General features: G+C 38.0%; 2 protein-coding genes across 3 annotated transcripts; both read left to right on the top strand.

The window, feature by feature from the left end:
* Window positions 1–515: 515 nt before the first annotated feature.
* LOC136240790 (probable succinyl-diaminopimelate desuccinylase) lies at window positions 516–2,148 on the top strand. The gene has a single exon (XM_066031835.1). It carries the CDS (start codon window positions 573–575, stop codon window positions 2,046–2,048), a length of 1,476 nt encoding a protein of 491 aa, XP_065887907.1. The 5' UTR covers window positions 516–572; the 3' UTR covers window positions 2,049–2,148.
* A 2,421-nt stretch (window positions 2,149–4,569) lies between these two features.
* Window positions 4,570–10,442, top strand: LOC136240853 (major facilitator superfamily domain-containing protein 8-like). 2 transcript variants are annotated; one of them, XM_066031913.1, is made up of 8 exons: window positions 4,570–4,673; window positions 4,727–4,866; window positions 6,862–7,249; window positions 8,070–8,263; window positions 8,378–8,544; window positions 8,602–9,043; window positions 9,166–9,229; window positions 10,124–10,442. In XM_066031913.1, the coding sequence occupies exons 1-8, from the start codon at window positions 4,610–4,612 to the stop codon at window positions 10,357–10,359; spliced, it is 1,695 nt and encodes a 564-aa protein (XP_065887985.1). In that variant the 5' UTR covers window positions 4,570–4,609; the 3' UTR covers window positions 10,360–10,442. The 2 variants fall into 2 exon arrangements, with proteins under 2 accessions (XP_065887985.1, XP_065887986.1); XM_066031914.1 differs by lacking the exon at window positions 4,570–4,673 and having other exon boundaries at window positions 4,854–4,969.
* The last annotated feature ends 1,687 nt before the right edge of the window (window positions 10,443–12,129 follow it).

The raw sequence follows: 12,129 nt of genomic DNA, 5'->3' as shown, positions 1-12,129 counted from the left end.
AACGTAGCTATGCAGTAATGTTTAGCTTCTGGGAGTTCGAGGTCATATAGCTAGCTAAGCACATGCATACACGCGCCTTTTCAGTTATTGTGGTCGTTGTCATTAGCGGAGTTTATTCGAGATGGCACTTATAGTCTGGCTGGTAACTGGTAAAATAAGGTAGCACGTTATTAAGAGGGTTTCAGCAGTTCCATATGCTTCAAACAGAACCTCCGGCTGTACAGCTACGTTGTCTTACATCAAAGGCGGAAGCTAGCTAGCTATATAGCTAGCTAGATTACAAGGCTGCTGCAACTGAATCTGCGGTGAATGGTTGATGACCTTACAAACTGTGGGATAGCTATCATAACATTGGTTATATCGGTTTAATGATCAAAGGTAGCCCGCAAACATCACTTAACTATAGCTAAGATAATTAGTGACGCTCGCGTACGTCATATAGCTAGCTATGTAGCTTTTTTCGTACATAGTTGTGTTGGTTCCGGGAAACTTCCATGCCAATTCCACATAACTTCCCATTGCGATTTCCATGCCATTTCCAAGCTCCATACTATCGGGGTCGCTCTACTAAAATGGCCAACGGTGTTGGTGAATCGATTTTACAAACGTTTAAAGATTCTTGGGGTAGTATAGAGGAAGAGTCGTTAACCATTTTACAGAAAATGATTCGCCTTGACACTCAAAACTTCGGTGAGGATGGTAACGAGACATTGGCAGCAAAGTATATCAAGGAACTTTTCGACAATGCTGGGGTTGAATGTAGTGATATTTTAGAAGCAAAACCAGGACGAGGTAACTTGGTGGCGCGCGTACGTGGCGATGGCTCCTCTGGGCTTGGTCCTGTTCTATTAAGTGCTCACCTAGATACTGTTCACGCTCCAACAGAAAATTGGGAACAAGAGGGATGGAAACACAATCCTTTTGGTGCTGAGATTGATGAAGAAGATGGCTGTCTTTATGGTCGAGGTACAGTTGACATGAAGAACATGGCAGCAATGTCCATCAGTGTACTGTTGTTTCTGAAGCGACACAACATAAAGCTGTCTCGAGACTTGATATTTGCTGCTGTAGCAGATGAAGAAAGGCATGATGCGAAGTATGGTGCCAAGTATTTAGTTGAAAGCCATCCAGATCTTATTGAGGCTGACATCGTTATGACTGAACTAGGAGCATTTTCTAATCATCTGGATGGAAAAGAATTTTTTCCCATACAGTTTGCTGAAAAGGGTGCATGCTTGATAAAGATCACTGCCAGAGGTCCAGGTGGTCATGGTTCAGTTTATCATAAAGACAACCCTGTTGTTGATATAAGTGAAGTGTGCGTTACTCTGAACAAACAGAAACTACCACACAGACTCACTGAGGCAGCAAAGTATACAATTTGGGAGATTTCCAAATTATTATCCTGGCATAAGGGTATGGTTTTCCGTACTATAATGTCACCAAAAATTGAGCCTTGGTTAATGGAGTACTTGCTAACGGAAGAACAGGCAAATGTGTTTGGTCCAATGTTACATAACACAGCCAACACCACCATTGTCCAGGCCGGTGATCAAGTTAACCAAATCCCTTCTACTGCTTCAGTAATAGTGGACTGCCGTGTTTTACCTGGTATAACTGTTGAGCAAGTACAAGATGATCTAAAGAGTGTGATTGGTCCTGAAAAATTCAAGGCACAAGATGGATGTCAAGCAAAGCTTGAACTAGAAATTCTTGCTAACGGAGAGGGTTTTGCTCAAGATCCTAATGAGCCAGTGCTTGCTGGTATACTTCAAACACTTGGTCAGGTAATTTCTAGGAGATCTGGAGGTAGTCCGATTGCTCCATACTTGTTAATTGGTCGTACTGATCAGGCTCAGTACATGTGTCACCCAAAACGTAAACCTATTTGCTTGGGCTTTTCTCCTGTTCGCGTTCCTGATAGTATAAAGTTCTCCACATTGTTTCATGGAGTAAATGAAAGGATACCAGTAGATGGTTTCAAATGGGGACTTGGTGTATTAGCAGAGTCAGTGTTGGAACTGTGTAGTGCTTCACTTGGTAAATAGTTGTTTTGAATATAATACATGTAATGGAAAGAGTTGCAGTTGTTTGTCACACTGTACATACAGTTTGAATGGTTTATAGTACTTGAAGTCATGATTGTAATGGTTGAATGCACTGAATGGGTGTATTACATGCACTCGGACTATATATATATACAGGATATTTAGAAATTCCTGTGGTAATGTGTGCGTAGTAGTTAATCCTGTCTTGCACATTACTGGATATGGAATCTTGTTTATGTAGTAAGATTGGATGCAGTCATCCATGTTGTGGACCTTCATCCATGTGTGCATGACTGCTACAAGAATAGTTAATGTTACCTGTGATTTATATTTGTGAGGGGAAATTGAACATATATTAACTATATGCATTCAGTAACATCTGTGTGAAGTGGAGGTTCAATATTCCCATTTGTTCCATTATAGTGCTTATCCACCACAGTTCTCTATTATTTTGTGGTTAATTTGTACTGGTTATGTATACTGGCAGTTACATGCTCACACCATGAATATAATTACAACAGACCACATCAAACTATTTATAGCCTAACACTTGAAATTGTCACATGCAGATCTGTATTTGGGCTCAATGGGTATGGTACATACCCCCCAGTCTGATGGTGATACACATAATTGCTATTGGATATCATACAGACGATATTACTGTATAGTAGGGACCACAGAGGAGTAGGCGTGGGCCCACGAAATAACATCACCCAAAAACCAGCCTCAATTTTCCCTGACGATGATGAGGCAATATTGGTTAGGTAAAACTAAGCCCAAACAAGCTTTCAGATCCACCCGAAACGCTTTCAACAAGTTGCTACGGAATTTAAAAAAAAAATTTAATGAAATTTTCTAGTGACTGACTGCCTGATACCTTCAGACAATGGCTTGGTTTTTTTACTGTTCGACATCGCTTTGGCCCGAGAAGTGCCTTTTGTAATACTGCAGTACGTACAATGCATTCTTCATGGACTTTCCAGTGTCCTCTGCTGACAGCAAGAGTAAATTATTTACTCTAATTATTTACTCTTGCTGACAGTGAACAGTGTTGATTTGGCAGTAGCACATGATGGCTTTCCTTCATAACAGAAATCATCCGTATTTTTCATAGTGGCTACTTTGATTGCAGAGGTGCTTTTTGAATAGTTCTTGATTCGTATTGGTGTGTAATGGGTTAAACATAGCTGACAACGAAGCGTAATGGATACTTTGCTTTTCAGACAATAATTGATATAACTGGGGCATGCGTCACCATTTCTTTCTTTTGGTATGTGTGGATAGCAGAGGTGCTTTTCGAACAGTTCTTGGTTCGAGATGCTGTGTAACAGATTGAACATAGTTGACAATGAAGTGTAATGGATATTCACTTTTTTCAGACAATAATTGAATCAGATATAGCTGGGGAGTGGCACCATTTCAGATGCTGTATGCATGGGTTTACCAGTCATAATAATTATTTGCAAACAAAGTTAACAAACAAGTACACCAAAAAAATTTGAATTTTCAACTAGAGTAGGGGTCATAGCACATCGATAAAAAGTACTGAACATAGCTACGTAGCTACTCTTCCCTGGCAGATTTAGCTATAACCACACAACTGCATGCTTTCCTGCTTTTTGATCAACATGGAAATCCCATACCACTGACAAAACCACGTGTATTGCTAAAAACAAGTTTAAGCATCTTATTCAATTGCTGCATGGCCTTAGCTAACTATTATACTCTGAACCCCGAGTCCAAGCTTTCTATCTAGATTACCTGGTCATGAACACGTAAATATGCTAATAATTTTGCCAGTATAAATATGCTTTTCACAAATGCCGTACAGCATACATTTATGATGGTTAACTGCCACGATATATTTTATCTACATTTACTGTTACCTGTTAACTTAATCCTAATAGTTAGCTAATAGGTATTGTTTGCAAATAACTTCCTCATTGACAATTGCAACTGACTTGTATAGCTAGGAGAAGGTTGCAACAGTGCCAGGTTATCGTTAACTGGCCATGGTCTGAATTGTGCATAATGACTCATTGACAAGTTACTTTTACCACTTCAAGAAATGTTAAACCAAAGTTACCATAGCATAAAGGAACATGTGATGGCAATTGGGACATGTATTATTAAAGCACTTGTCGTTGGTACAGAAGTGGTGACACTGATGATCTGTGGCAGCAAATTGTATGGTCATCCGGCAAAGCAGACTACATTGCCACATAAGCTAGAATCAAAAGTAATCTATATACATAGGTGATAAAAAAACATGTGATGGAGTCTCAGTGGATCAGTGCAGTGTAGTTATACGCAGATGTAGGTTCAGCTGGGTACTAGATACGTACCATATAGCTAGTAGCTCTACTTTATACGCATGGGATCTTTGTATACAACTTGGACTGCAAGATCATAATAATGACAATAGTACCTCAACTCATAGATATGCTAATAATAATGACAATAGTACCTCAACTCATAGATAATATCTATGCTCAACTAGACGCGCACACTTAAATTTTGGAAATTTTATATTGAGGCGCTTATAAGTGAAGAGAAAGCACATGACGAGTTGTCTTAGCTTGCCTGGGAAATGCTTAGACATTGCTTCATGCAGCCGAGACAACGGTAAGCACCTGTGCTTACGTTGCTATTGTAGCAATTATGAATCCTCGATGTAGATGACAACGAAGTTCGACGGTACAGAAGAAACTGGATCGTGCTCCACACGACTACATTCTTGATGTTCACCAGTTACACGATCGTGTTGCCAACACAACATCAATTTGTGACTAACGCACGACATCCTGATAATCATAACGTAAGTTGTACATGGGCGGGGTTTGCAACACCGCTATAGGGGCGGGGCCGAGGGAGGAGCTACTTACGTAGCTATGTACGTATCTAAAGACGCGCCTGTAAAAGTGAGTGTGCATGTTACACAAGTAATAAAATAGAACGTGGTTCTACCTGCTGTATATTAGCCAGACTACTTACATCTTGTGATCTGCCTACCTCACATAGTTATATCATGTGATGGCCTTGTATAAACTGTGGCCACTAATTGAATACCACTATTATTATCATTTTCATAGACAATTTTACCAACTACATAACATGAACCACCCAGCATTTCTTATTACTATCACCTGTGTAATTTCCTCAAATAGAGCTGCATTCATATAAACAAAAAGATTGCTTGGTTGATTTGTTTGGGACAATAACTACTAACAATTTCTGCAGTTCGAATTACCACCCATGTCATCCTTTAAACTTTAAATAATGCATAGTTTATTGCATGAATGTATCAGGTTAATAAGTGTTAGCGTAAGTCGCCATTTATTGGCAGGTATCAATTATCAGCTCGTAAAATATAGAGGCTACAGGGTATATGGAGGCTACCAAGTTTGCAATTTTCCTTATAACAACATGTTCACTCACGTGATATATTTAAAATTTGGTGCGTTAAGAGACAAAGGACTGCTCTGTTAAATGGTTTGAATCGAAAGTTTATTCGTCATTGAATTATGGAATTACAATTGTGTGATGAAACGGTGCCGATAATTGGAAAGTCACGCTATTATTAATGATCAAATACTGGCAGGACAGTGCATTTGGGCACATAGTGAAACTGTTTTTTGATGTATGCGTAGATGGTAGCAACTTCACATACTGTAGTAGCTGTATGCTTTTCCTTACTAAAAGTTTGCAGCTATTTCCAGGTAGTGTCAATTTACGGTACACCGTATGGTAATAAGCAGGCTGAAGGACCAGGTGTCCCACAGACCTTCAGCACTTGTGCTGTAAAGCCATAATGAAAAAAATATAAAGACATATAGGCAACTGTCCATTTTCTTAGCCTTGTGTTCCAGCTGGTCAGTGGCATTTCAAAGGTTCCTAGTGGCTAATACACATCTCCAGAAATCCACTCGTGATAAACAACTAGTGGCATGGCTGTGGTGTAAATATGTAGTGTGTTTGTGTGGCTATTCATTGATAGTGAATAATCAACTTCAATTGTGTGTGTAGATCAACCTTTTTTTTCAAAAATTTGGTCACAGATTTGCATTTACATGGTATTATTTGTATTAAACGTGCATAGCAAAGTGAACTACGCACACCATTTTAAGTTCAATAAGCATACTGTCTACCTCTGTAATTTATAGGGTCATGTGGGAAGGAATAATAAACCGACACATAATGGTAATAAGTTCTTGTAAATCAAAAAAAGCACTATAGCTCTAATAAGCAAACTGTTTTGCTCTGTAACAAATGAACCACATCAATGCACAATACTTAATACATATACATGAAATTGACAAGGAGAAAATATCCTGACCACCTGGCAGACTCCCTAGGCAGCCTCGAACCTGCAGCCATCCGATTAACACTCGAACACGTTCGAGCGTTAATCGGATGGCTGCAGGTTCGAGGCTGCCTAGGTCCAGTCATGGATTTTTTCTCCTTTCTTCACCTTTTCAAACACACTTTCTGTAACAACTTTAAACAGGCTGTAGGACCAGGTGTCCTACAGGCCTTCAGCACTTGTGCTGTAAAGCCTTAATAAATAAAAAATAAATAAAATTAAAGTGCTCAGCTGTAGATTACCTTGCAATGAAAAGTTGCATACTGTAACAACCGTGATTTTTATATTAGCTTTAGTTTGAATTAATTGTTTTGAAAGTCCTAAAATTTTACTAGTTTTCACTTTCAGTAGTACTCAATTAGTGAACAAGTGTTTAATGGCTAAAAATCTTTTATTTCAGATCATGTTTATACAGTGCACGTTCATGACTGTACTGTGGTATGTGTTTAGGTACGACCAGGTTTAGGAGAAAGTGATGTATTCTACTCGCTCACCATTGCAATATTTAGTATTGGAGAACTAGTTGCTTCATTGGTATTTTCTGGACTGAGCAGTTGGCACATTAAACTGAAGTATTTAATGTTACTAGGATTGATATTGTTAGTGGTTGGTGGTCTGTTCTATGGATTGGCAGATTACGGATGGATGGTCCTTGTTGGGAGGTTGTGTCATGGATTTCACTTTGGTGCTCAAAGTACCTTACTAAGAATTTACATTGGTGAGACTAGTAACACTGTGAGAGATATGCTTAAAGAGGACCCTGAGAAGTCTCAGTTGAAGAACACAAACTTTCTTATAGGATTCATTCTTGGAACTATAGGGTTTGCTTATGGTCCAGGTGAGTGATTGATGTACGTAGTTGAAAAGTCTCAGGGGCAGATCCAGACTTAAGACTTATGGAAAGGGGGGATCAAACGAACTGAGGCACAACATTTGGTAAGGACCCAAAAAAAAAAGTCAGGCCAGCTGACAATAGCTGCCCAACTTACCAACAACGCTTTTATTGCTGATAAAGTACATAAAAATCCTTAGACCATCATTACTATATTATTGCTTGTTTCCCATCACCCAGTGGAATAAAAAGTGATGCGGGCAGGAGGTGATTGTTGATTATTAATTATACACTTGTCTCTTGTTATTTCAGTCTCTGACTGCTCTATTAGAGTATCCTGATCTTAAAGGCTGCCAGGACTGTGTACCCATGCAGCCTGTTGAACAAGAGTGGAGGGACTTCCAACCTTCTGCCAACTTTATATGCACAGCAAATCAGTGCATTTACCTCAAAACTTAGTCACTCCATGCTCTCATAGTGCATTCACGTGATCTATAATCAAATAATTAAAATTTGGTACTACTATCTATAAATTGATGTGGGCGTTAATGAGACACAAGGAATTTAATAATGATAGCCTTACAAAGCTCGCTACACACTGCTCTAATATTGTGACTGTTTTAGTAGAGTGACTGCTCTATTACAGTATCTCGATCTTGGTATACAAAAAATTTTTGTAGGAGGGATAGCCCTCCTTGACCCCCCTGTATCCACCCCTACTTACTATCTCAATAATATAATAGCTATTTTCAGCATATGCAACACCTTAGCAACGTATAGTACCAGTATGTATGCACAGCATGATTATGTATTTTTTGCTCTATAGGCCTTTCAGCCATTGTAGTGCAAATTCCATTGGTTGACAAGTTCAGGTGGCCAGGGTGGTATGTGTTCTTTCATGGGATCATACAAGTAACAATCGTTACTGTTCTGTTTAAAGAAAAATGGACTGACTTGAAAAGAGCAAGCATAGACTGTAAGAAGTTGTCGATCTTGAATGGCATTGCAGTGCCTTTTTATGTATCCTTAGAGCATGTTTCTGTGATGAAGGTTCATAACAAGTATTATGAACTCTTGACATGAGCCTGCATTAACATGTCTATAGTGATACCATTCCTTAACGATACAAATCAGTGCATTTTATTTATGCTGGCATCATTCTTTATCATCAACTGTATATTTGCTCTAATTGAGACTCTCCAAAACCCAATTCTTGGAGATAACTTTGGAATGACCATCACGTGGGCATCTTATATATTTTTGTTCTCTTTGTCATTTTTCCCAATGGCAGTTATAACAATGTAAGTTACTGTATATACACCTTGTAGTTGCTGATCCATAATAGACTATCCTCACAGGTTAGTAATGCAGAGAAGAGGAATAGACAATAGGTACATATTTCTAATAGGGTTAGTACTATCATTGGCTGCTTGTGCACTGGTCACCGACTGGCAGGCTATTGGTGGTGACCCTTGTGATAAGTTTAGTGGACCATGTTACAATGGAACTAACTTCTCTATGACAGAGGAGATGGTGTTTAAATCAGGCAACAATTCTGTGTTAGCTTCTTGTGAAGTTTGTAGAATGCACGCTGAGAAACCATATGAGTGTTTTTGGAATCCAGACGCTCGTATATCTCATGATCAATGCCATGACTGTAAACCATTTTGTAGAAGTAAACAACACACTGTCAATTTTTTTCAGTTTTTGGTTGGCATATGTTTGTTTGGCTACAGTTTTCCAATGTTGAGGATTTCAATGACTATTATATTCTCTGATGGTCTTGGTTCAGCATCACAGGTATGTATATTTTAGTGCATAAACATGCGAAGTAAATAGGTAATAATTGCATACCTTCACTTCTATAATTATGTATAATGGAATCTCAATATAGTTAACCATATAAGTTCATTTTATTACAGAGCATAATGATGGGTCTTCTAATAGGCAGTGGAGCCTTGTCTAGGTGTACTGCTCCTATATGGGGTGAGTGTGTGTATGTGTCACATAATGTGTGTGTTGTATGTGTACACATGTAAATGCGTGAATGTGTGCAAGCTTGTTTGTGTTAACCCTTGAACATTAGAGCGTTGTATAGATACATACATCTGTATAATGGTGTACAGTAGAAAACGTTTTTATAATTATAGTTGGGAACATAGCTCCCTCCTACTAATCTTATGATGGCTGCAATCCCAAGCACATTATCAAATTTTTGCTATCCTTCAGCTTTGGTTAATGAATACCGTATTTGACCAGTTAATAGCTGCCTCGGATAGTAGTCACCTTCACATAGTAGCCACAGGGTTTTCCTTACTGAAAGTTATAGTAGCCATCAGTGATGCACCGGTGGCGGTATCGGACTTGTATCGGTAAAGCTAAAAAATCCCGATACCAACTGATACTTTAAATAAATGACATCATTTAATTACTTATCATAGTCAAGATGGCTGCGTACATAGCACATTGAACAGAGTTGAGCAAAAGCTGATATAAGCCATGAATTCAATAAAAGAAGCCAGCTACTAGCATTATTAGTACAGTGGAACTGAAGTAAGCCACGAAATAGGATTCATTGAAGCCATAAACTTATCTTCGTGCATAATTAATAGCCACAAAACCAGCAAAATGCAGTTGATGAGATTAGAAAATGAATTTAGTAAGCTAAATCACTAGCTGTTTCTTGTGAGAAATGCCTGTGGGGCAAAGTATCGGTATCGGCCATTTCTGGCCTCAAATGTATCGGTATCGGATCGGTAGTGAAAAAGTGATATCGGTGCATCACTAGTAGCCATGGCTATTAACTGGTCAAATATAGTATATATAATTATTTCATTCATGATTAACTGTCAGTTTGCATTTGTCTTACTCACCATGTAGGTGATGCAGCATACGTGGCAGCAAATCATCGTACTTACTTCCCAATATTACTGCTGACTGGATTACTCCTGTCTGCTCTAGTGGTGTATGTTGTTCTTTTTAGAAAACTCAAGCCAAACTATAACACATTGAAGGAGGATTACAACAAATTAAATGACGACGATGCTACTGAGTCATGTTGTAAAAAGATGATGAAGAGTGTAACTGATTCAGAAGATACTTCATTATTAAGTTGATATTATTGTTTATTTAGTATGTATGCACTGTGGATTTTTAAATATTTGTACATAGCTCATGTAGAAATGAATGTTGTTGGAAACTTGAATGCATTGGGGTAGTAGTGAAACATGAATGGAAAGAAAGAAAGAAAGAAACTGGACTGTGTATAGGATACGTTTAAAATCTATGAAGTTTTTCACCACTGAATCACCACCGGCATCATTGCATAAAACTGTAACAGGGATCATTGATATAGGACTGTTATAGCTCATTTAATACTGTACATTCTTGCTTCAGGTTTTCAAGGTATTAACTGACTACTGTAGGCTTGAGCAATATTTCAATAAAATTGCCAATGTTGCCTAATCAAGTGCTTGCAGTATATACAATTATCATATTATATTTAGTCTTTGCAATATCACATAGGCAATATTTTTGCAATAATTACCACACTTATTATCTAATTTGTGTCTATTGACCTCATATATGATGCAGTTTTACATACTGTACTATTGCTGACCATTTCAAGTGTTTAACTCTAATTTTTAGCAAAGAGATTATGTTAATAAAATAATTTTCAGTGAAAACAAGCATTTATATTGACATTGCAGGCTTTTAAATTTTCATATGCAATATTGCAATAAATAACTCATGTAAAAATCACAAGTTAGTATAGCCTAACCCTACTGACTATCTAGGCAATAGAAACAAATTTAATTTTCAGTCATTTGTACCTAGAAACTATACTTTGAATTGGTTTGTAGCATGCCAATGCGTGGTTGTTGTATATACACATGCACAGATAAATATGCAGTATGGCAGAGGAAGAGAAATAGGGGGCAGTGACTCCTAACTTTTTCCAATGCCCAGTTGCTAAAGTAAAGCAACTATTGTCGTTAGCCAACTTGGTTACTGGGATTTGTGCTAAAGGTTATGTAAGAATGATATACTCTGATAGAGCAGTCACCAAACTACTCTAATAGAACATTCAGCGGAATCATAAGTTGGTCCTGCCACGCAATATATTTTCAGTAACACATAATATCTATACGTTACCAAGAACATGAGTCTATCTGAAATGTCTTCATTTACTGATGTATCTAATATAATTTATTGTCAGTAATTTATTGATACATGTAGTCATTGCCATATTTTGTTAATAATAATATTATATGAGTATCCTATTCAAGTACACATGTAGCTGCCACTGAAAATGCTCTCAAATTCAACCTAAAAGCATGCAAATTTCAGAATATTCCTATGGGGACATGCCCTGAGACCCCCTAGTATTGGCATGCTTTGCATGCTAGTGTGCTTCACACACTATGGTACTTGCAGTTAATAATTTTAAACACTTTGTAACTTGCAGCCACCCCACATGACTTAAATTGCCACCCCCATTGTTCTCTGCACCTGCGATATGGTACAGTACATCATTGATTTGGTATATACTTCAGCCACAGATCCCTGAATGTCAGTCTACTGTTACTATACATAAAATCCAATTCACTTTAATCCTCGGCCGTTTCCCAAATATTACAAATTCCTTGCCATCCTCAGTTGCTTTTAAACCTCATAGCTAACTTTAACAATTACTACAATTATCAAGTGAGAAGGTTAATTCCTGGCCTGCAACAGAATCTTGACGCAAAAACATTAATTGTACAGACAGACCCACCGCTGCAGTGATTCTACAGTAGCTAGTTATATACCATGTAGGAGCCTCAAGTTTCTCTACATTCAACCATTCAACCTAAATTTGAATACATTGCTGGACTTCCTAATTG

The sequence above is a fragment of the Dysidea avara genome, chromosome 12 (genome assembly GCF_963678975.1).
Source record: "Dysidea avara chromosome 12, odDysAvar1.4, whole genome shotgun sequence".
Classification (NCBI taxonomy): Eukaryota; Metazoa; Porifera; class Demospongiae; order Dictyoceratida; family Dysideidae; genus Dysidea; species Dysidea avara.
This window is presented reverse-complemented; position numbering and strand designations above follow the sequence as displayed.

What these genes read in the sequence shown, in the direction of transcription:
- LOC136240790 (XM_066031835.1), top strand. Translation starts at nt 573, where the DNA reads ATGGCCAACGGTGTTGGTGAATCGATTTTACAAACGTTTAAAGATTCT.
- LOC136240853 (XM_066031913.1), top strand. Translation starts at nt 4,610, where the DNA reads ATGACGAGTTGTCTTAGCTTGCCTGGGAAATGCTTAGACATTGCTTCA. An exon ending in TTCATGCAGCCGAGACAACG is followed by an intron (nt 4,674 to 4,726) that starts GTAAGCACCTGT and finishes TCCTCGATGTAG; the next exon opens with ATGACAACGAAGTTCGACGG. An exon ending in GACATCCTGATAATCATAAC is followed by an intron (nt 4,867 to 6,861) that starts GTAAGTTGTACA and finishes GTATGTGTTTAG; the next exon opens with GTACGACCAGGTTTAGGAGA.